Below are 23,264 nucleotides of genomic sequence, written 5' to 3'. Positions count from 1 at the left end.
GGAGTATTTGTGACATACACTACCTTTTCCCATTTTCAGATCTGCATGCACTGAACATGCCTGTTTTCCTGGCCCCTGGCAATCTAAGGAGGTTCCCCATAATAGGGGAAGAAAGGAATTATAGAGTTTTCCCTGTCCTCACAGGAGGTCCACAGCTGCCACGTACAAACATATCAAGCACAACACTGGCTCCCACACCTGCCACTTCTGCAAGTGTCCCTCATGTCTCTTTCCGACACTTTCTTCTCCTTTAGCAAAAGGCAATTTTCATTATAGGACCCCCTTAAAGCCTTAAACACAAAATGGTTTTCAGTATTAAATCTGCAAAAATTTTCTCCCAAACTTCAAAAAAGGGAAAGTAGGCTAGCTGGCCCCTTGAAGACAGCATAAAGATGGAGAAACTGAGCAAGATATTAAATAATGTTGACAGGGTTACACAAGGAGTCAGGAATGGAACCCAGTCTGTTGAGCCCCATTCCTGTGCTTTAACTGCAAGACCATTCTTCCTCACTTTCACCGACATGGGGAAGGATTCTCTTCAGAAACCTCAGTAACGTATATGGCACCTCCAAAAATTAAAATTAAGTGATTTGCCTACAGTAATGTAAGTGCCCCCATAAACAGCAGTTCCTAGCTCTTTCATGGACTTCAATACTAAGTGCCTTTCCTTACAAAATAACAAAACAAAATAACAAAATAAGCAGTGACCGGAAATTCTTATTAACGGAAGGTTGATCAATTTACTGACATTCATTCAGTCACAACCATGTGGAATTATCACATGCAAATGAAAGTGCAGGGAAACTTGAAAACAGTGGTGAATGGAAGCAAGCTGGAGATTCTTGTATCACCCCTAAAGAGTAGATGAGTTCAGGGTCTTTCTGGCCTCATAGGAGACCAAGGACAATCTTCAGTCAGGAGTAGACTTACAAGTACTACCCATTCACATTTTAGTGTCCATAGATGCATCCTCCCGGGGATTCACAGACACTTCAAACCCATGAAATCTCTTCTCCTTGGTTAACAGTAACTATACATTAATATTCTAGAGTTGAGGATTGTCTTGAATGGTCTAAGATCTTTCATACATCTGGCATCAAAGAGGTGGTCTTGTGGGGCACCAACTTCTATGAGAACAGAATTGAAAACAAACTGATTTGCTCCATGCTCAGTCTCATAATTCTTCTGATAAGGTATTCTTTGGTAATGGATGGATCTCTTAGTCATTGTTTTCAGTAGAAGCAATTTTCTGTTCAAACAACAGACTGCAACAACAAGTAATGTCTCCTCTTTCCATTGAGGGATGAGGCTCCTCCGTGCCTTTCTATCACTGCCTCAATACTAAAAGTCCTGATAAAGATTAGAAGAAACAAGGAGTTGATAATCACCATGGCATCATGATCAGAGACCAATGTTTCTCAGCTCTCTGTTTATTTCCTGGATATTAGTTTAAAGAATCTCCATGTGCATGTTGCAATTGCTTTGGCCTGTCAGGAACTAGTAGCTGAAGGTAGACAGTGTCTAACAAAGCTGGTGACAGTTCCTTTTGAGCCAGTCAGTACTTATGAGCTCAGGTGGTGGTGTTTTGTTTTGTTTTTTAAATAACCAAAGGCACCTCTTGTTCTAAGGATTTCACAGAAATCTCAATAGAAGAAAGTGATTACTGCTGTTTCTTCCTTACTTTTGTTCTTTTTGCCTTTATTTCATTTCCCTTTTCTTCTGATTCTTTTCCTCCTTCCCAGCCCCTCCCTCCCCCCCACAGATGTTAGTGAGTGAACACTATCCTGTTTAACTCTATTTCCCTGTGTTTTAATTCTTTTCCAATGTCCACTATCAATCTCACTCCTCGCCTCTACTCTACAGTTGCAGGTTAAATCCTGACAGATAAAACAGTTTTTTATAACAGCGTGTAGTATGAGTGAGCATTACAACATGTGGCAAAAAGTGCAAGATTTCCAAAACCAGGGAAGAAGCTGCACAAAAATTGGGGAGGCAAACTGCACTAGAGGTGTAACATTTCAAGAAACTTGCAGTTTTCTCTTGTAAGGTACATCAAAACTGGAGTCCCATTCAAAACCTACTGTCTAATGAGTAGCTGAAGTGAACCCATTCAAGACTTAGGCCCCAATTCAGCAAATAACTCAAATACGTGCTTTAGTCCACTACAGTCAATGGGACCTTACCACCTGCTGAAGTGCCTTGCTGAATAGAGATAGCTTGCTGAACCAGGGCCTCAGTGCAGCACCCTGATAAAAGCAGGAAACTGTTGCATTCAACCTGCATGAGAGTTAACTCCTTCCTTGCCTAGTTCAATCTGCCTAATGCGCCAGTAAATTGTCCTAAAATGTTCAAACCAGAGGCAACACTACCTAAGCTAGCAGAGGAGGTTATGATGTCAGCCAAGGTATTTCAGCACATCATGCACCGGAAAACAGACTGCTAACGGAGAACAGCATCAGACAAAGCAGAAGAGGCAACAGTAAGTGGGTGGGAAAGAACAGAAAGGAGAAGGGAAGGGGCGGGGATCTAAACCCATCAAAAATGTCCCTCATAAGAAAGGAAGCTCTGTCTTCAGAAAAATACTGATTAAGTTATTGGCATGATGTAAGTCAACTCACTTAAGAAAGGAAAGTTAAAAAGACAAAAAAAGAGGGGGAAGTGTTACTATCAACAGGTCTGAAACCAACAGCCTCTAAACAGGTTTCAGAGTAACAGCCGTGTTAGTCTGTATTCGCAAAAAGAAAAAGAGTACTTGTGGCACCTTAGAGACTAACCAATTTATTTGAGCATGAGCTTTCATCAGCTACAGCTCACTTCATCAGATGCATGCCGTGGAAACTGCAGCAGACTTTATTACAGGTTTCAGAGTAGCATTCATCCGACGCTACACTGAGGATCAAAATCTGGCAAGTTTTGTTTCTTCCTCTGGTGTTTATATTCCATTCCATTCTCATTCCACTTCAGCTGTGACACCAACATTTTTCTAAAGCTCCCGATGAAGAGTTCTAAACCACCTTCTATTTTCTGTATACCCCACCTCCATATCAAGTACAGAGTATCAATAACAATCACTAATAACCACAAATGGAACTTAAGCTGCAGTCATGTAGTCTGTGTATTCTGGGCCATCCCTGTCTACATTTATTGTATACAAATTTGGAAAACAGTCAACATTACAGAAGGGCTTTATTAAAGAAAATCATGATAGGATGAAAATGCCTTATGTATCATGACAACCTTTACTACTGTAAATGACATGTATAAATAAAAAGATACAATAAGCTTGTTATATAAAAAGAATCAAATTTAAACTAAACTAGTGTTCTCATCAAAAATAAATGTTATCATACAGTATATACATATAAAACTTATCTGAATATTTTAACACACATTTTTTCTTTCATGGAACCTAACCTAGAAAAGAAATAAAGAACATTTTAAAAGACAGTTCAATATCACCTAAACCTTATTACATTGCATTTATCATTGCTCCTTCATGTACTCTGTTCCTAAAAATAAATTCCATAGATGTATTTTAAGATGCCCTTAGAATATTTTATCACTTATCAACTGTCCTTTTTAAAATTAAAAATTATATAAACTAAACCATGATCATTCACAGCATTATATTTACAATATCAGTATGAAGTTCTGAGAACCGAACAACTAGCCAGCCATAAAATGTTCAAGTACACATATTTCAACTCTTTGCTGTTTAGAAGATTTATATGCAAAGACTTTTGATCCACAAAGAATACAGTCACACTCAGGTTTTTCTACAGCACCCATCATTGTAATTAAACACTTTGCAATATCCAGAGTAATTCACCTGAATTAAAGTGGTCTTTAAAGTATACTTAAGGAAAAAACCCTAAACAAATATGCAATTTCAAGTATTTACATTAAACATATTACATTCTATGGGTTACACAAGCATTACAGGTAATTTCTCTACAATTCTTTCAAATACATACAAAATGTATGGATTGAACTATGAAGAAGTCTTCTGACAAATCAATTTAAATAAAAACTTACTTTCATTTTCTTGGCTGACACCAGGAGGGGGAATCATAGGTTCTGTGATTTCAAAAGTTTCTACAATGTCCTGATCAGAGAAAATCAGAGTTTAAAAAAAAAAGTTTATTACACTACTATGACTACTTAAACACATAGGAATTAGTTGTATTAGAAATACACAGGGCATTCACATTTCAGCACTTGCTAGAATGATTAGGTCAACTTAGGGAGGAGAAGGGATGGGAGTTCCATGTGCCAAAAATCTTTTTTTTGCTACAGGTATATTTAAAAATAAACCACTTTAAGGTCTATTAGTCAAACTAAACTTCAGGTCACCAAGTTCTGCACACCCAGCCTGTGAAAAGTGGGTGCATATGTGATAGCTTTACAATTAGCACTTCACCATATGGAGCACTATCATTGTTTCATACCACCTTCAGGAACTTAGATAAGCCTGATCTTATGCACCCTAGGACATTCTTTTAAATCAAATTATGGATATGATAAATAGCAGACACATCCCTTCCCCACCTTCCCCCCGCCATGACTGAATGCCATGTAACACAGGAAAACAAACAGCAATTTGGACTGACTTCTAATATCTACATGGCCTTTATATAGTACAGTAATTGAAAGTTATTTGTAGCTGCACAGCCTTAGATTGGAAGCAGTATAAATGTGACATGGACTGGAATGAAAATATCTATATAATATAGTGAGATATTCCATATCTCACTATAGAAAGAAACTGATTGTACCTACTAGTTTTCCAGAGTCCATAATGATCAATATGTATTGATACAAAGATGTGTACACAACTTGTCATAAGATGCATTACTTTGTGACTTCACATCATATAATAGCAGAGCTCTCCGAGACTCTTTAAATTTAAACTAAAGCAAAAGGCAGTGTCATCTATTGTACCTTCCAGTCTTGATGGCTCAAAGATATTACTGCTTGGTTCCGTACTTGGGCATTCTGGTCATTTTCTCTACCTTCTTCTTCATGTGAAGGCTCTGTTCAAAATACCACATTTTCAGGACCCATACAGTTAGAAAGGCATGTCAGGTGTTACAGTACCATTCAGGAACATCAGATCAAATCAGTGGCCCATTTAGTCCATTATTATGTCTCTGACAGGCCAGTACCAGATGCTGCATAAAAAACCAACAGTAAATACTCTCTTAACTTCAGTAGTTGGTAGTGAATTTGTGTCAAATCTGCCAGACTGTTTCAGGCAAAATATATATATTTTGCCATCTTAAAACTTCACCTATTACCACCACATTGCAGTTTCTAATCCATTACAGGATTTTACCTCACACCTCATGTTTTCCTAGTATCCTCTAAGGAAGGGTTTTGTCAATTCATGCCAACTAATTATCCTTTACTAATGACTGATGATGTGCTCAGGGAATTCTAGATTAGACACATTATCTTTTATAAGTGATGTACTTGTTTGTCCCTACAATATTACAGTCTAGGTGTTTATAATTCTGTTCTTAATTCTTGTTTTAACCAATTTTCCTGGTATTGATATAAGGCTCACTAGTCTGTAAGTCCAAGTATCTGTCACTGCCTTTTATATGACATCTGCTCCCCTCCAGTTCTCCAGCCATCCATAGCTGACTTCAGTGTATTGAATTTTTTGCTTGCCACTGTCAACTTCTCTCTTATTCTTTTAGTACTCTTGGATTAATACTATCTGGTACAGGTGACTTACTGCTCTTTATCAATTTGTTCCAGGACTAATTCTTTGTTACCTAAAAAATGAAGGTCTCATGTAGATATACCCCATTACCCTCTGTGAAAACTAAAAAGAAAATCATGTAGCTTATCCTCAATTTCCCTTTTTTTCCTTGGCATTCTAGCAGACACACCAGGCTGCCTGCTTTGCTTTTGCAGGCTTCCTGCTTTGTCTATTATGTTTAAGACTTTTGTTATTTGCAGACTATTTTCTCTTCAAATTCTCTTTGCTCTCCTAATGTTCATCTTTTTACCTACCATAATTTATACTTCTTTCCATTAGGTTCACTTGGATTAGACTTCCATGTTCTGGGTTTTTTTGGACAGGTACTTCTTTAGCCAGAATTCAGCTTCTTTTGCCAGAATCTGGCAATGGGCAACAGGGGATAGATCACCTGATGATTATCTGTTCTGTTCATTCCTTCTGGGGCACCTGGCATTGGCCACTGTCGGAAGACAGGATACTGGGCTAGATGGACTTCTGATCTGATCCAGTATGGCCGTTCTTATGTATCTTCTTAGCTCATATAGGGCCTGCTCCACAGCCTACTCAAGTTAATAGCAATCTTTTTAGCAACTTCAGTGACCTGTATACCAAAGCCCATGCAGTCTGTGTCTGTCTGCAGAGAAAAAGGTCAAGCATCCTAACAGAACTGGCTTGAAACTAAAGTAAACTTTAAAGGACTCTTCATTTAACAAATGCAAGTTATAGTGCTTCTCTCTGTTTGCAATACTTTGAAAGTTGCATGGTCCAATCCTACAGTTACTCAAATAAGCAAGGGTTATGCTATCAGGCCTATGAAGCAGATACCACATAGGAACAGAAGCAATGCCCACTGAAGGCAATAGGTCATGGTGAGGTCTTGAGATATGAGTCCTAAATCTATTGCTTAAAAGACCTATAAACCGTCTAGATACACACACTCTTTTGGTGCCTGAGTAATTTATATGCCTTTTAAAAAGTTAAATGTATTTTACCTATTACTGGCAGTTTGTCCTGATCCAGCTTTATTCTTGCAAAGCCATCCTAGAATGCAATACAATTTGTTTTACAATTACAGAAACTGAAACTGTTCAGATGATTTAAAATATTGAAATAGACAACAACAATTTTTTTTTAAAGGCTACACAGTTTTCATTTATTTATATGACTAACTTTGCAATGCTATATTAGTGGAAATGTACATATATTCTTGCATCAAGAATCTTAGTTATGTTACCAGAGCAACAATAACTAAGCCTCTTGCAAATACTTCCTACATATTCACAGGAGTGCAAATTTACCGTTGCTAAGGGAGACATAAGTGAACTTCCTAACATGTATCTGTAAAATCTCAATCATAACATGAATATAGTATTGACACACTTCCCTTGGTCATTTCACCACATGCATTTTAAATTGAAAATATAGTTATAGTTTTCATTATCATTTATTCATTTTCAAATTTTCTTCGCTGAACTCAAAAGAATTCCTTTCACTGATTACATACATGCCAAACTTGAATTAAGAGAGTGGGTTATCTGAGCACATAGTAGTCCTGAAAAGATTTGAGAACTGGTTTGGTTACTTTTAAACCACTGAAAAAAAAACTTTAGGCAGAGAACAAACTTGAGATATTCTAGCCCAAAGCAAAATATATAAGTGAAGTTAAGGATACAAAAATAGGGGATTTGGGATTAAAAATATGTCAACTACAGAATTAAATCCATTAAAACACATGCGCAGGAAAACATGGTCTTCTTAAGCGATTACAGGCTTTTGCACTTAAAACTCATCTTAAAAACAATTCAACTACTATTCCAATATATTCCACAGTTCTGTGACTGTCATAACTTGATTCGTTTACCAGCCGCTTCAAAGGAAAAACAAAGGAAAAAACACCATCACATTTGCATTATTCCTATTTCTTCCTGGACAATGTCATTCGGGGGAAGAATAATGCTTGGTACTCCACACTTCATGTATGAAATCAGGCAAAAGGAGCAAAGCACTTTCACAGATTAAGTGAGGATTAATTTACAAAAATATAAGCAAGAGTGTATCAATAAGTGCCCGCACAAAGTTTTAGTTCTTTAAAATGATTTACAAACAAACACTAAAAAAACCCTCAAACCACCTCCGCGGGTGGTAAACGGTTGATTTCACAACCAGATGCACTGCGGGAAGCGGCGCAAACCACAGGGACTTGCTGGCCGCCGCTTCCTGCGGCTCCCATTGTCCTGCAACGGCAAACTGCAGCCACTGGGAGCTGCGGGCAGCCATACCAATGTAAACGAACGGTCTTGCAGCCCACCAGTGGATTCCCCTGACAGGCTGCGTGCGCCGCAGGTTGCCCACCACTGATCTACACAGACAACAAACTACATGGACAAGTCCACTGAATGAGTCGGTGTCTCTAAGGTGCCACAAGTACTCCTTTTCTTAGAGCAAGGATTAGATCTCAGGAGTTTCTGGGTACAAGTCCCAGGCTCAATGCATAAACCATACTTATAAATGCAAAACAGACATTAATAAAACTAAATAAAAATCAAAAAGTGCTAAATATATTATTTAATTTTTTAAAAAAACTAAAACAGATTTTCATCCAAATGCAGCCTGAAACAACCTAGTAAATAAAAAAAGCATTGGTCACCATTTTCTAACAATACAAATGTAAAAATTAATGTTAAAAATGTATGTTAAACTATCTTAATTTAAGCAATGATGTGTATTTGTTACAGTGTATCCTCCTGTTAGCAACAAGTACTGACCAATGAAAATTAACCTTTAACACAGTAACTAAAGTAAAAATGCAAAACCAGATCAAAATTTCTGATTGCTGGTTGAAATTATAATTAAAATTGGTGATTTATATAGCTTTAATTTAAATCAGTCCACCCCAATTTTTATCTTAGGGTTCTGGTGACAATGTAAAATCCATTTATGCTTATTTGTCTTTGATTACAAATCTATTAAAACTTCTCTATTAGACTAATGAAAAAAATGGGATTTCAAACACTTTGCCAATAAAATTTTCACAAATGCAAATCAAGAGTTGGACTCCACAGTATCAAATCAGTGTCAAATGTTAGACCTGCATTCCCAAATCATCCTGTCACAGAAGCAAAAAATATACCACCTCACTAAAATTGTGAAAACAGCAGCTGCAATTACGGTAAATAAAAAGAAACAAATATTCTGGTTTTCTTGGATCATTCCAGTATACAAGTAAGATTTGAAGACCAAGTTACTCCTTACCCTTATAATGAAGGACACATGAAAGATGTTTTCCACAGTGCGTGCAAAAGAACTTGGATCAATCACAAAATCAAAGAAGGAAATAGGTATATTCGCTATAGACATAAGAAAACAGTGGTTATAAAACAAATGGTATACATAAAGCTAGCAGAGATGTAAATGCTAATTTAAGAGATATAATAGTCTATGTAGGGCTTAAGCAAATTGTTATATATTTAACTGTTCTTATGTGAATTTTAATATATTTTCAAATTCTTAATGTGTAACAGGGTTTTGTTTTTTTGTTTTTTAATACACAGCGTATTACCCCTTTCTCCCCGCTACGTCCCACCTCCCCACATACACCTGAAATGAAATAAAGTAGTTAAAAATTGTCATTGTTTCATTAATTAAGAACACTTCTGCAAGATAAGTGCTAACATGCCCTACTCTGTTGGAATGGCCATACATTGGAAAGAATTAAAAAGGAAGGAAAGGGGTGGTAGGAGATCAAAAGACATGTAATTAACGGCTCTGAACTCTCTCTGCCTAGAGTCTTATTAAAAGAAGTTTCCCAGTTATGCATCCTAAATAGACTTTTTTTTTAAACATATGTTTTCCCTGCAAGTCTAGCTGGAGAAGATATTTTTTAAATATAGATGATCAATGCTACTAAAATGTTCTTATACAAATATATTAATATACTACTGGCAAAAGCATGTCCACAATCAGCATATTTATTACATATGCAAAAAACCTGAGAACAAAAACAAGATAAAATACTAACAATCTGTTTCCCCATTCAAATCTGAAAATTATGGATTCTGCACCCTGATCGGGATCCCAGCAACCAGGGCAAGACACGAAATGAAGCCAAAACAGCACCTCCCACCCTAAATATTAGCCTTTGAGCCTGCAGAATGTGGCTCAACGAACTATTTGTTTATTTAAAATGAAAACCGACACACCTGTCTCTGATTTTAGATTCATGACAAATTAAAAAACACAGATACATAACAGAAACAAAAACAGCAATGGGAGACCAGCGATCCAAGTGCCTGCACCCCTTTACTCCAAGCATAAAAAATAGCCAGGCACAACACACAAATATTAAACATCCTCATCTCTGCTTTGACAGAAAGCACAAACTCCACACCTTGAGTTGACAAAACCTTCAAACCCTAGCCACCTTAGCCTTCTAAACTGGTAGGCTTTTAGACTAGGTCTACACGGGGAGCTGGTGGTGATTCCCACCTCCAGTACACATATTCACACTAGCTCTCATTGAGCTAGTGCACTAAAAGTAGTAGTGTAGCCACAGTAGCAAGGGCAGTGGTGAGGCTGGTCACCCTGAGTTCACCACTGCCCATGATGGTACTAGGGCTACACTACTATTCTTAGTATGGTAGCTTGATGAGAGTATGTCTCCTCAAGCTGGGAACGTATGCAAGTATGTCTCCTCGAGCTGGTAATCACCCCCACACACACTTCTAAGTCTAAGATTACTCTTGGTTCTAGATGTCAACGAATTCAGATTATTTCCAACTAAACTGGAAAGTTGAAAGGTCCTCAAAACGCCCTGCCAATAGCGCCCTCTCAAATACCAAGTAAGCTCCAGCTTCAACACCCCTCACTACCCAAACTGTGTCAATCTCAGGTGAAGGCAGGCAGGGCCCAAGCCATTTAGGGCTTCTCAGGTCCAAATCACCACCTTTATCTCCAGCCAGAAGCAAATAGGCGGCCAATGCAAATTCCAAATACCGTCACTGCATGTTTGCAGCAAGACACCTGCTTAAGAAGTGAAGAGCTGCATTCAGCAGTAGCTTCCGTTTTAGCAAAACTAAAGATGTAGCCCCATGGAGGGCATACGGCTTAATCTTGAGATGACAAAAGCACGTATCACAATAGAAAGGCCTGTATAAATCATAAAAGGTTGCAACCTCCTGACTAGACAGATTATAAAATGCAGCCCTAGTTATTAAATCATCATTTATTAGGCCCTATGGTGGTATCCCCTGAATAGATATGTGGACACAGTCGGCAATGGGCTTTGTTGCAAGGAGAGGTTCCTGGGTTAGTGGTTCTGTTGTGTGGTTGCTGGTGAGTATTTGCTTCAGGTTGGGGGGCTGTCCACTCAACCACACAAAAGAACCACTAACCCAGGAACCTACCCTTGCAACAAAGCCCGTTGCTGACTGTGTCCACATATCTATTCAGGGGACACCACCATAGGGTCTAATCACATCAGCCACACTATCAGAGGCTCGTTCACCTGCACATCTCCCAATGTGATACATGCCATCATATGCCAGCAATGCCCCTCTGCCATGTACATTGGTCAAACTGGACAGTCTCTACGTAAAAGAATACACAAATCAGACGTCAAGAATTATAACATTCAAAAACCAGTCGGAGAACACTTCAATCTCTCTGGTGACTCGATTACAGACCTAAAAGTGGCAATTCTTCAACAAAAAAACTTCAAAAACACACTCCAACGAGAGACTGCTGAATTGGAATTAATTTGCAAACTGGATACAATTAACTTAGGCTTGAATAGAGACTGGGAGTGGATGCGTCATTACACAAAGTAAAACTATTTCCCCATTTTTATTCCCCCCCTCAACCTCCCACTGTTCCTCAGACGTTCTTGTGAACTGCTGGAAATGGCCCACCTTGATTATCACTACAAAAGGTCCCCCCCCGCGCTCTCCTGCTGGTAATAGCTCACCTTAAGTGATCACTCTCGTTACAGTGTGTATGGTAACCCCCATTGTTTCATGTTCTCTATGTATATAAATCTCCCCACTCAGTATTTTCCACTGAATGCATCCGATGAAGTGAGCTGTAGCTCACAAAAGCTTATGCAAATAAATTGGTTAGTCTCTAAGGTGCCACAAGTACTCCTTTTCTTTTTGTGAATACAGACTAACAAGGCTGCTACTCTGAAACTGGTCATTTAGCAGTAAGGTATTCCCTAGGAAATATCCCATCCTCTTCCATCCTCTGACTTCACCACCTCAACCAAGATTCACAATCATCATTGCTGTGTACAGTATTAAATTATTTAAAACTTCTATTCTGTGTCTGTAAAAAAATATAGTCTTTTGTCTGGTGAAAATTTTTTTCCTGGAACCTAACCCCCCGCTATTTACATTCATTCTTATGAGGAAATTGGATTCACTTAGCATCGTTTCGCTTAAAGTAGCATTTTTCAGGAACATAACTACAACATTAAGTGAGGAGTTACTGTACGTCAAAGAAATCCATATGCTGTGAAAACTGTCACATCATAACAATCCAAATAATAATAATCTTAACCAAAAATGAAAGATTAAATACAGTTTGATAATGAATAGACTCTCAACACCAAGGACTAGTTTCTAGAACACAGGCCCCACAAAACACATTTCCTTAAGGCAAACTGGAATTTTGTCCTCCCTTAACAGAGGGAGTATCAATTCCCATCTGCGAAGGATTCAGTTTTTCCCCCACTGGCCTTCACTAGCCAAGGCAATACACAAGTCATGGAAAAAAAGTTGTCTCAACACATCCAAAATCTCATAAGTGATGCTGGCTGAAATTCAAGTAGAGCCCTAATTAATGTCCGCTCAAAAACTTATTGTGGATGAGGTCTCACAACTGTTTGCATATGTGCTCAATTAACTTCGTGCAATATCATCAGTTAGATGATAGGCTGCTGTCACAGTTACCTGTTTAAAAAAAAAGGACTGAAAGAACCTTTCTAATACCCTATTTTTGACTAGAGTCAAGAGATTAGTTTAACTGGTTCACTGTCATATTTCTCGAACAGCCTCCATCAGTTTCAGCAGAACCCAAGCTTACATTTAAAAATATCAAGTTTCTAGTCCTTATTGTTCCAAATGTCAACTGAAACCATGTTTTTCTGAGTCTGCAGAGAGAAACAACAGCTCCTCAGGCTAAATGCTGCAATTGCAGGCCATAAATGCAGTACAATCGCTGTGGAGACCGCACAGAGACAGAATTTAGAATGTGGCCAGAGTTCAAGTCTACAAGCCTAACCTCCTCACCAGCAAAGGAGGACACACTAGAACCTTGGATTCTAGACACCATTAATTACTAATGTAGTAACTGAGTTTCATTCCCTAGCTTCCAAAGTGTAATCTATATAGCATATTACACCTCCCTGTTTAGTGCAAATTTTAGCTAAACTGGAGGCACACTTACGATCATCTTGAAAATAGCTCTGCAACAATCCCAAGATCCTCTCTACTTCTTTTTCTGTGGCTTCCTGATGAGACTCCTCCATTTTCTTCAACTGAAAAAAAATATCAAGAATCACGCATCTATCCTGGTGTAAGCCAACATTACAGAGAAAAAACATTTTTCTACATTTTTTTTATCATATTCTTTTAGTGACAAGTTTTAGTACTAAGCCGTGTGGAAGTATAACATTGTATAAGTATAGCGTTGTATAAGGGGACATGCTGGATACATTGTATATGAGAGGGCATGCCAAAATATGTTACAAAGTATCTGAGGGAGCACATGTAGGGACAGTTAGCTTTTGAATGGAGAAGCAATTAAGATAGAACCAGCACGTCTAAGAAGCAGGCATCAGAATGGAAGGTGTGAAGGGCAATTAGTTAAGTTAACTGGAAGCTGTTAAAGGAGATTGTTAAGGGTGGCAGGTAATTGAAGATATGTGACTGGTCTCAGGGATCTCAAAGGGTGGTGACTAAAATCTTTTTTCTTCTTTTGTCTGTAACTTCTCTGTAACTTGTTCTCCAAAAACTGTATAAATTAAGAGACACAAGCCCCACTCGGGGGGCTCACTTCTAAATGTATTAGCAGAGCAGCTTTGCTAATAAAACAGAGTGGTCTGATAAATTGTGAGTCTGAGTCAAACTTTGACAGCAGAAAGAAAACATCAGCTCTGAATTGTTGCATTTGGCTATAAAAAACAGAAGACAGAGTAATAAAAGGCTGCTGTCATGGAACATAATATGCATAACATACTTGACTATGTCAAATGCCTGGAATCTATTTATCTGAAAGACTACCCTTCTCTCTTTGCCACATCTGCCATGCACAGTGGCACCTGAACTGCAGCCCCACTTATTTAAGAAAGGAGACAGTTAGCCGCTGCTTTGGAAACTTACTCCCGCTCTTCCAATCCAGCTCAAGAGTTCCAGTTTATCAATTTCCAGGACTTATTGTAAGGACCATTTGTTTTTCCTAGTTGTGAGGAATTGGGAGGATTCTGCTGGTGCATAAACTTCTAAAACCTTAAAAATCAGTTTGGGGGGTTGGGGGGCTTGTTATTACTAAAATGGACAGTTACTTAAGGTTTTCTTTAACCTATGTTGATAAAAAGGCCGGACATTTACTTAAGAAAAATCATGACAGGTTTGAAATTACTCCTAACAGGATATTAATGAGATAATGTGATTTTGCAGATCTGTCTTATCCATAATAAAGAGAGGCATACTAAAGCAGCAGTGGCAAAACAAAACCAATTTGGAGGAATAAGAACATCTCCCTGGAATCCAAACCGAAACTGCTGCACGCATTGGTCATATCCATTTTTCAGTATGTGTGCAAGACACGGACCTTTACAGCAGAACTTGAACGGAAAATACAGGTAGCAGAGATGAGATATTTCCGTAAAATCCTGGGCATCTCCTACTTGGACCACATCACCTAAGTCTCCCAAAGTTGTGAAAAATCCACAACCCTGAGAGATGTAGTTAAGACGACCTAACCCCTGTTGTAGACAGCACAAGGTCATTGGAAAGATTCTTCCATGAACCTAGCTACCACCTCTCTGGGTGGTGGATTAACTACAGCAAAGGGAGAATCCCTCACCACTGCGGCTGTGCCACTATAGCGTTTTAAGTGCAGCCATAGTGGTAGAGAAAACAGATAATTCACAAACTAAAAAAGTGACTTAGGATAGCTATGCTGTCAAAAATGATTATTAAAAATATTACTTTACAAACCTGAGCAGGCATTGCCCTTTTTTCTTCTGTTCCTGCTTTCCTTTTCTGCCTCTCAATCCGTTGCCTTGCTACAGGAGGATCAGCCTTGAAGGATCCCAACCTAACCCAAGTAGAAAAGTAGCATGAATGTATGTAAACTACTTTACTAGAGAATATATTGAGCAGTTTGTTTGCTGGGTTAAGATGGAAAATAATGCTAGGAAACTGAACATGAAGCTTCTAATATGTACTATGATTCCTATAAACTGCCACCACTAATGGTTCTGTGAATTACAATTTGCAATCAGCTTTGCAACAGTATAAATCAATACAATGTTAAATGCATTATTTTATTCCAAGTTTTTTTTAGTAAAATAAATTAAAATCTATTTGTCATAGAGACATGACATTTTTTATATTAACTAGTAACACTGAATTTATATCTTCTTTAAACTGAGCTTTTGGGGTAGTCCATGCTTCTTTTTCTGAAAATAGTCCATTTATATTTTTTCTCTGATCATTTGTTTAATTTTTACAGTTGTAAGCCTGTAGCTATGAACATGTTAACTTCGCATTTTGAAACAAAACTCTCAGAATAGGGCATAGTATGTTCAATGGACTGAAAAATGGATATAGATCTAATTTCTTAAAACATGGGTTCTAATTCAGGGCACTTTAATAGATACCAAAAATTCAGTACTTTGTCAATATTCACACTTTGCCATAGGAAACCTAACCTTCTATAGAAGAAGGGTTTAGCTAAAGGTCCAGACTCAACTATTTAGAGAGAAATCAAAGTTAGACTTTCTTCCATTCAATATCTTTGATCATTTCCAGTATAATGTTTGAATAAAATTACCCTCAGCACTTTGTTGGTACTTTTAAAACACAAAAACTATCTGAGATTTCAATAGTAAACTAGCTACTAGTCTTCCTAACATATCAATCATCTGTTATTACAATCCAGTGTGTTAGACCGTATGATCATGTTTACAACCACTTGCAACAGTTACTTGTAGTACAAGTGGTATAGCTGGTTGAGGCCTTCAAATACTTCAGTCTTCTATCAGAGTTGAAATTCTACTTGTAGGGGGGAAAACCTGCATTAGCAGGGACAGGATGATCAAACTGATCTTTTTCATTTAAATTGGGATCTATCACAGGGTGAGCTGGGACTGTCTGAAGTTAACGCCGGGCTTCTGGGCCTGAGTCAGGTAACCAAGGATCATTTGACAGCAGCCCGGAGGCAGCACCTCATAAGAGTGCCTCTTCACACAGAGGAAAACTTGCATGGAGCACAAAGCCTCTCCAGCAGTAGAGCCAGGAAAGGAGAAGTGTGGGGATGATTTCCAGGATTCAGATTATTTCCTAGGAAACAGCTGAGAAAAGCAGGAAGTACTGGGAGGCTCTCAAACTACAGAATCCTGCAGAGGATTACATGGTGCTCAGGGAGACAGATCAGGATAGACACACAATCAGGTAGGTGGTCTGGGAGCAAAGCCCACAAAGTGCTTTACAGGGCCTGGGGAAGGCCTAAGGAGGAGAGGAGGACTCTCCTGTGACTTTGGCTTTCAGAGGTTTTCAGAGGATGGCACTGTAGGGCAGAAAAGACTAGGTAAAGGAAATTTTGAGATCTTACTGTCCAGTGGAAGAACTGTTTGCTTCAGAAGAGTGAAAAAAATGGTTTATGTTCATTTTGTGTTACTACTTCATAAACCAGACCCCGAAAGGACAATGTTATTTGAAATGCCTGGGTGAACATGAGTTCATCTAGGTGGGAGAAGGGCACAACTCAGTGTGCAGTGACGCAACTGCCATGCCAGGAGAGACCTCTGCTGTGGACTGCAGCCAGACTCCCAAGTTAATCTCTTCTCTCAAATACAGTGCACTACCTAAACATTGATAAGCTAAGGGTCAGTCCTTTTGAAAACTAACTTGAATTAGGCCATGTTGCACTTCAGCATACATGATCATTTTCCTTGAATATACTTACATGTAGTGAAAAGAAGGAGATCTTCTGAAATATCTTTCTGCTTCTGCTCCCAGTTTATGCCAGGCATTATTAGGTAAAAATCCATGAGCAATGCTCTCATCATCACTATCATTTTCTTCTCCTTCTAGACGATTTAGGCCCATAAATGTTAGCTATTGGGGGTGGGGGGGGAGATATTGCATCTAAATTTCACTTAAAGCAAAGTCAATGGCTACTTATTTCTAAGATATTGCATTATAATGTATACCCTACTTGAATACTGCAAGAATCACTTACTTTTTTTCCAATTACAGTAAAAAAAACAAAAAAGAACTAAGTTAAAGTCGACATATAGAAACATGAATTACCTAATGAAAGAACGACACTGTCAATTGCTACTGAAACAAAAATTCAAATATTTAGATATGTCTTCCCAAATTGTACTAAAAAGGAAAAAAATCCACATTTTAAAAATTATACAATAATTCACTAAATATTATATGAAAGAATGATTGGTCTTGGTCCAACATCTTACTGGTCTTATCACAAAAAAAGAAACTGGTATGTTCCTTCTTGGAACATAGCAGTTTCTCTTAATTATAGTTTCTCATTTGTCTATCCTCACCCCCACTGTATAATTTTTAGGCCTCAATCCTGCAATAAGCTCTACACAGGTAGCCCATTCAGCCCTATGGAAGCCCCACTGAAGTCAGACATCTACGTGGGTGAAGGCATCTGCCTGAACAGAGTTTATTGCAGAACTGGGACCTGTAGCCCCGATTCTGCTAAGATTTAGGCATAAAGTTATGACCAGTTTGTGAGTAGTTCCATGAAATCAATGGGACCTAAGGCAGTTATCAATTCTCTTTTTCAGACTGCCAGCACGAGGCTGTTTAAAGAGACACTGCCTCACGGCTGTCTTCAACATGACAGCTTTCCAGCATTTCAGAGGACAGGAATTGAAGTGTCCTCCTGCATAGCAGCAAAGAGTGATGCTGTGCTATCTACTATCTTACTTATCATATGTTCTCCAGAAGTTCAGTTGCCAGTTATAACTTCAGATACCTGTATTTTTACCCATAAACTAAATATCTATGCAAATGGATGGTTATGAATGGTGCTAGAAAGACAACACAAGTCCTCTATTCATTTGCAAGCTTTCTTCCATTGCCCAGTGCGTGTTAAACTTGTCTTTGCATAGCTATATCTAAGAATGAGAGTACAGTTTCGCCTCTGCCTTCATACAATCCATGACCGCTATGCCAGCAAGTGTGGAAGTTACTGTTTCTTAACTTTACAATGCAATTAAAAGCACACAGTTTCTGAACATACCACATTTTGGGACAACTGAACACATTTCAAGTACCGTATAAACATCACATGCCTCTTCCCCCTTTAGCCAATAATAAGCAATGGAACCTAATTCTCTTGTACAACAAAGCTACACCTTTGACAAAAAGTTGCAACTCCTCATTAGGCTACTGTAACAGCTTATAATAAGAAAATGAAATTGGCTTTTGCTCCAATGTCAGCGCAAACTGGCACTTTTTAGCCAGAGTATCAAGAAATAAAACAGGAGATCTTCAAAACTGCCAATAAGATTCAGATATCGAAGTCCCACTGAAAATCACAGCTTTGGTTAAAATAGGAATTAGTGCATGTAATAGAAAAAAGAACAGCAAACATTGGTTTTGAAAAGCTATACCTTCAAAACAGCAAACAGCAGATTTCTTTTCTTTACTAAATACACTATTGTAAAGAACCTCATTCAATTCACTGCTGTGAAAAATCATTTGATGCAGTAAGACGCTGATCCTGTAACATTTGGAGTCTAAATTTGTATAGCTACATTTCCTTTATTAAAACTGTAGATTCTAAATGTAGCCTTTAAAACAACTATTGTAGATTGAGCAGAAACTTAGAATAAACTTCTAGACTGCTTGCAAAAAAAGTTAAAGAACCTCATGAAATTATGCTAAGTTTTAATGCAACAGCAGTGTTTTGTCTGAAATCTTCAAACCCCAGTTTCTTTTCCCCTTCTATTACATATAGGGCAATCTCAAGCCACATTTTAACAAGTCAGCAGTTTTTAACTTACTAAATCTTCAGCAAATGCTGGCAAGTCAAATACTGTCATTTCAGAGTGTAACTCATTTGCTTTCTCCTTTCCTAGATTTGATGCCAAAACAAGGAACTGGGCATCCAGAGCAGCCTCCCTTGCCTGGGAAACTGTTATGGAAAAAGAAAGATGTATGTTAGCAAAATACAATTGTCTAAATGTGATAAAGTATACACTACACTAACTCTAAAATCAGAGCTAATGTGCTTTGTAAGTCAATTTCTGAAGATCAAACCATTCCTTTTATTGTACAGACTGCTCTAAAAGAAAACGTTTGCCAATTCTGCAAATAGCAATCACTGCCAATAGGAGGCATGAAACACTGTCAAGCCATCATTAAAGTAAAATTACATTTTCTTCCCCAATATATTTACTTAAACAACATTAGTTTTTACACTATTTTTTCACTCCTGTTGCACTGCAGAGCCAAGATACAGAAGTATAAATAAACTGTTGTATTTTTAGCTATAAACCTAAATTTATTAAAGGGGAGTTTCCTGGCTGCTTTGTTTGTTGCCTTTTTTTAAGTGTAGTGAGGTCTGCTCAAGCAGTTCCATCTTCATTTCAATTTATTAAAGAACTGTACTGCTATATTTTAGTGTTTTCATATAGTACTTGGACCTGAATTTGATTCCCATACATTTTTTTATTTTGAGTATCACATCAGTAGCTTTGAGGTTCAAAGCAAAAATTTCTGAAATAGACTGTGGGATTAACTTTACCTCCACTGAACAATTTATTGGCTTCTTGTAGCGCATCTGTCAAACTATTGCTTTTTGAACTCAGCATATCCTCACGATTCTCTGGGAAAAAAGAAAACAACAAATAAATGAAATCTTAAATTAAACATGTACACATCAAAAAATAAACACCTATAGCCTTAAGCATAAGTAGCTAACAGTGCTTGACGCTAAATCTCACCAAATTTAAAGTACTCCAAATCTGTTTTTAGTACTTTTTACAGTGAGCATTTATGTAGGCCCTGATCCTGCAAACGTTTATGCCCATGCTTAACTTTAAGCATACGGGTAGTCCCACTGAAATCAGCGGGACTATTCGCATGTTTACTGCTAAGTACTTGCAGATCAAAACAGTAGCACTTGTCACTGCAGATAGTAGGACTATTTCAGTACTGTAAAATGAATGTTTCAATAAAAAGAGTTCCCATTTATAGAATGAGACTCAGAAATGCAAAAGCTAGGATTTCCCCCACAAGCCCTAAAGTGATTACAAACCATCCACAGTATATTTCTGGCATGTGGACATTTTTAAAAAGCTCCAAAATTAAGAAGTAGATCTTAATCTTATATGTAATTTGCTGATCATTCCAATTAAAATATCCTGTTCTAAGTCAAAGTAGTTACCAGAGCTCATGAGAGTTATGCCATATGTCATTTGTCTTACACATTTAAACATCACCAATTAGGGACCTCTATAAAAACATGCAAGGTTGCACAGCACAATGGGGTCATGGTCTATGACCAACACTCCTAAACACTATACAATAATACATATAATAATAATAAAGGTTGTTTCATTTCTAGACATCACTAGGTTAAAACAAACAACTACATTTATTTAGATTAATAAACATCGACACAATGGGAATATTTGAATGCCTGATTCTATATGACTACTCACAGCAACATAGTGTTCAAGTGGTTTGAGCACATGCATCCAGCTCTTAATACACTTTTCCAAAGCGCTGGTGTTTTTCTTGATAAGTGTATTATTAAACATCTTATAACACTAGTTATAAGTTATAGTTGAGTTATTCTAAAACTGAGTTGCAATTTCATGTAAAAATTATGTAAATTAAGCAAGTCAGAATGAGATGGAAGATTTTCGGGGGGATTGGGAAGGGGGGACAGGGGGAACAAAAACAAAAAAAAGACAAAAAATACCAGGTGCTGCTGGAATTATTATTGATGACTTAGTAGTCAAGCACTCTTACAAGTCAGAAGAATAGTGACAAAGGGACATCACTGATGACTGTACACATAGGGGAAACAGAGATCATAGAGGTAAAATACAGGTCATAAGCACTGGTGATCACTGAAAACCCCATGGACCCTTTTGCAAATTGTAGGATAGTGTTCTGGTTTAGGTCTATTCTGGCTATGATTCTTCCGTACTTTCCGGTAAAAATATCATATCTTCATCTGTGCACTGCGTTGCTGTACACTGATAAGGACTTTCCATATCTCATCCCAAAAATCATAAAGCACGAAGTCTTAACATTGCTTTAATACAGTTTTATATGGAATTATGGTGACCACATAGTGATTACTAAACTTCTCATGTCACTGACCAACTATCCTTCTACATTTTAACATTAAAAATGTGATGACAAAAGTTGTTTTTAATTCAAAGATAAAAGTCTACTAAATAGGCCATCACCTCAAATTGCTAAATTTATACTCGTTTCAGAGTAGCAGCCATGTTAGCCTGTATGCCTCCCTCAATTGGGCCTTGGCAGCAAAAAAGGATGCAACACATTTACAGCAAATTTTCAAACTTGGATGTCTAAAACGAGATGTTAAATAAATATTTAGGTGCCTAAATTTCAAAAATGTCAAACACCCTCAACTCCTGCAACAGATTGTCTGGTTATCCAGCACCTATGAAGGTTAAACCACTTAAGTGCCCAAAATTTGGCAATGCTCACTCATACAATTCAGGAGGAGAGACGATCCTTTAAAGAACCCGGTAAAGTGTTTTCCCTCTGGAGAGGAAGAATTCTGCTGTGACGTTAGTCTCCATCATCCGAAGACCAGCACCAGCTTCAGCCCTAGCTCTCTATAAGCCTCCCAGTGAGTAGGGCACAGGCCGTTTGTCCTGGGCGGGGCAGTCTCCTGCAGCTGCATCAAGCACGACGGAGACAGCTGCAGCTCTGCGGCAGGGCTAAGTCTATGGCTGCCGCAGGGAGACCCCAGCGCTATCATCGTCGTTACTATTTGTATTACCCTAGCGCCCAGGAGCACCAGCCACTGCCCAGGACCGCACTGTGCCAGCCCCGTACGAACACAGATCACCCTCCCGGACCCCAGGGCCGGGGCGATCCCCAGGCTTACGCTGCACTCTGTTGATCAGCTGACGATACTGCTGCCGGAGCATCCTCCTGTCCGTGTGGTCCTCATCAGGCTCGGCCCTCTCGCTGCCCTGCCCGGACTCCTCTTCCGACTCCGCTTCCTCCCCGTCACCCGCTTCGTTCGCAGCCTCCGGGGGGCCCTGACGGCCTGGGCCTCCCGCCAGCCTGCGCTGCTGGTGCTCGGGCACGGCCCCGTTGCGAGAGGTGGACGGGAAAGGCTGGCGGTGGCTGCGGCCCGAGTCCGGGCCCCGGGCCTGGAGGGAGTCGCCGCCGCTTCCAGCGTCTTCAGACATCGCCGCTGCGGGCGGGGCAGAAGGAGAGCGTGAGCCGCGGGCGGCCCTACGCCTTCCTCACTCCCCCGGCCTCCTTCAGGCTCGGGCCTTGCCCCATCCCATCCCCCCTCCGGGGGAAACACCTCCTCAAACCCTCCCGCTCCGCCGGGCTCTCACCCCTCAACGCGCTGGGCCCCGCGTACCACTGGCGCCCTGAGCGTCATGCGTTGTTAGGACTCCCACGACGGCGAAGCGCGAGGGCCAAAGCGCGAAGCCAATGGAGGGCGGGGAGAGCGGAGAGGAAGCAACTCGCCCTAGGGGTATGTGTAGCGCCGGCGGCGTCCCCTTCTGCCTCCGTCTCTCAGTATCTGCAGCGCCCCCTGGCGTGTGGGAGGCACACGACGCTCAGGGAGCCGCTGAAGCGCCTCTGAGGGGTGAGAACGGAGGGTGTTTCTGCTCAGCGGGGGCGGGGTGCTGACGCTGCCCTGAGCGCCGGGGAGACACGGGGCACCTCGCTGTAGTTCTTCTTTTACATTCCCCCTCACCTCATCTCTCTTTAAAACCTGGAAATTAACTGCAGGGCCCACGCTTCATGCCAAATGATGGGTGCAAACCGGCCGCACCAGGCGGTGCTCGAAGGAAGCTGCAGGTTTGCCCACGGTCCTGGTGCGTGACCGTGTTCAACGCACCGTGTGGTTTGACAGCCGGTGCAATCGGCGGCAGGGCACTTCCCTACCTTGTTCATAGCACGGTAGTGTAGATGTGTAACTGTCGCACTATCTGCTCCTGGACCCAGACCCTGTACTGCTAGGAGCCCTACAAAAAGATGGTCCCTGCTCCCAGGAGCTTACAGTCCGATGAGGTGAG

At 39.5% G+C, this 23,264-nt stretch overlaps 1 protein-coding gene across 3 annotated transcripts; it reads right to left on the bottom strand.

The window, feature by feature from the left end:
* Positions 1 to 2,762: 2,762 nt before the first annotated feature.
* NSMCE4A (NSE4 homolog A, SMC5-SMC6 complex component) lies at positions 2,763 to 22,720 on the bottom strand. 3 transcript variants are annotated; one of them, XM_073354197.1, is made up of 11 exons: positions 22,109 to 22,568; positions 19,757 to 19,837; positions 19,014 to 19,144; positions 16,937 to 17,088; positions 14,965 to 15,064; positions 13,190 to 13,280; positions 9,002 to 9,096; positions 6,742 to 6,790; positions 4,942 to 5,033; positions 4,036 to 4,105; positions 2,763 to 3,414 (listed from the first exon to the last, which is right to left on the bottom strand). In XM_073354197.1, the coding sequence occupies exons 1-11, from the start codon at positions 22,416 to 22,418 to the stop codon at positions 3,410 to 3,412; spliced, it is 1,176 nt and encodes a 391-aa protein (XP_073210298.1). In that variant the 5' UTR covers positions 22,419 to 22,568; the 3' UTR covers positions 2,763 to 3,409. The 3 variants fall into 3 exon arrangements, with proteins under 3 accessions (XP_073210298.1, XP_073210297.1, XP_073210296.1); XM_073354196.1 differs by lacking the exon at positions 2,763 to 3,414 and adding an exon at positions 22,575 to 22,720 and having other exon boundaries at positions 3,435 to 4,105; positions 22,109 to 22,423; XM_073354195.1 differs by lacking the exon at positions 2,763 to 3,414 and having other exon boundaries at positions 3,435 to 4,105.
* Positions 22,721 to 23,264: the final 544 nt, after the last annotated feature.

The sequence above is a fragment of the Lepidochelys kempii genome, chromosome 7 (assembly GCF_965140265.1).
Source record: "Lepidochelys kempii isolate rLepKem1 chromosome 7, rLepKem1.hap2, whole genome shotgun sequence".
In the NCBI taxonomy this organism is placed as follows: domain Eukaryota; kingdom Metazoa; phylum Chordata; order Testudines; family Cheloniidae; genus Lepidochelys; species Lepidochelys kempii.
Note: the sequence above shows the minus strand (reverse complement) of the source record. Positions and strands in the feature narration are given on the sequence as shown.

What these genes read in the sequence shown, in the direction of transcription:
- NSMCE4A (XM_073354196.1), bottom strand. Translation starts at nt 22,418, where the DNA reads ATGTCTGAAGACGCTGGAAGCGGCGGCGACTCCCTCCAGGCCCGGGGC. An exon ending in CAGCATTTGCTGAAGATTTA is followed by an intron (nt 17,089 to 19,013) that starts GTAAGTTAAAAA and finishes CACCCCCAATAG; the next exon opens with CTAACATTTATGGGCCTAAA. An exon ending in GAGCTATTTTCAAGATGATC is followed by an intron (nt 9,097 to 13,189) that starts GTAAGTGTGCCT and finishes TTATGTCTATAG; the next exon opens with CGAATATACCTATTTCCTTC.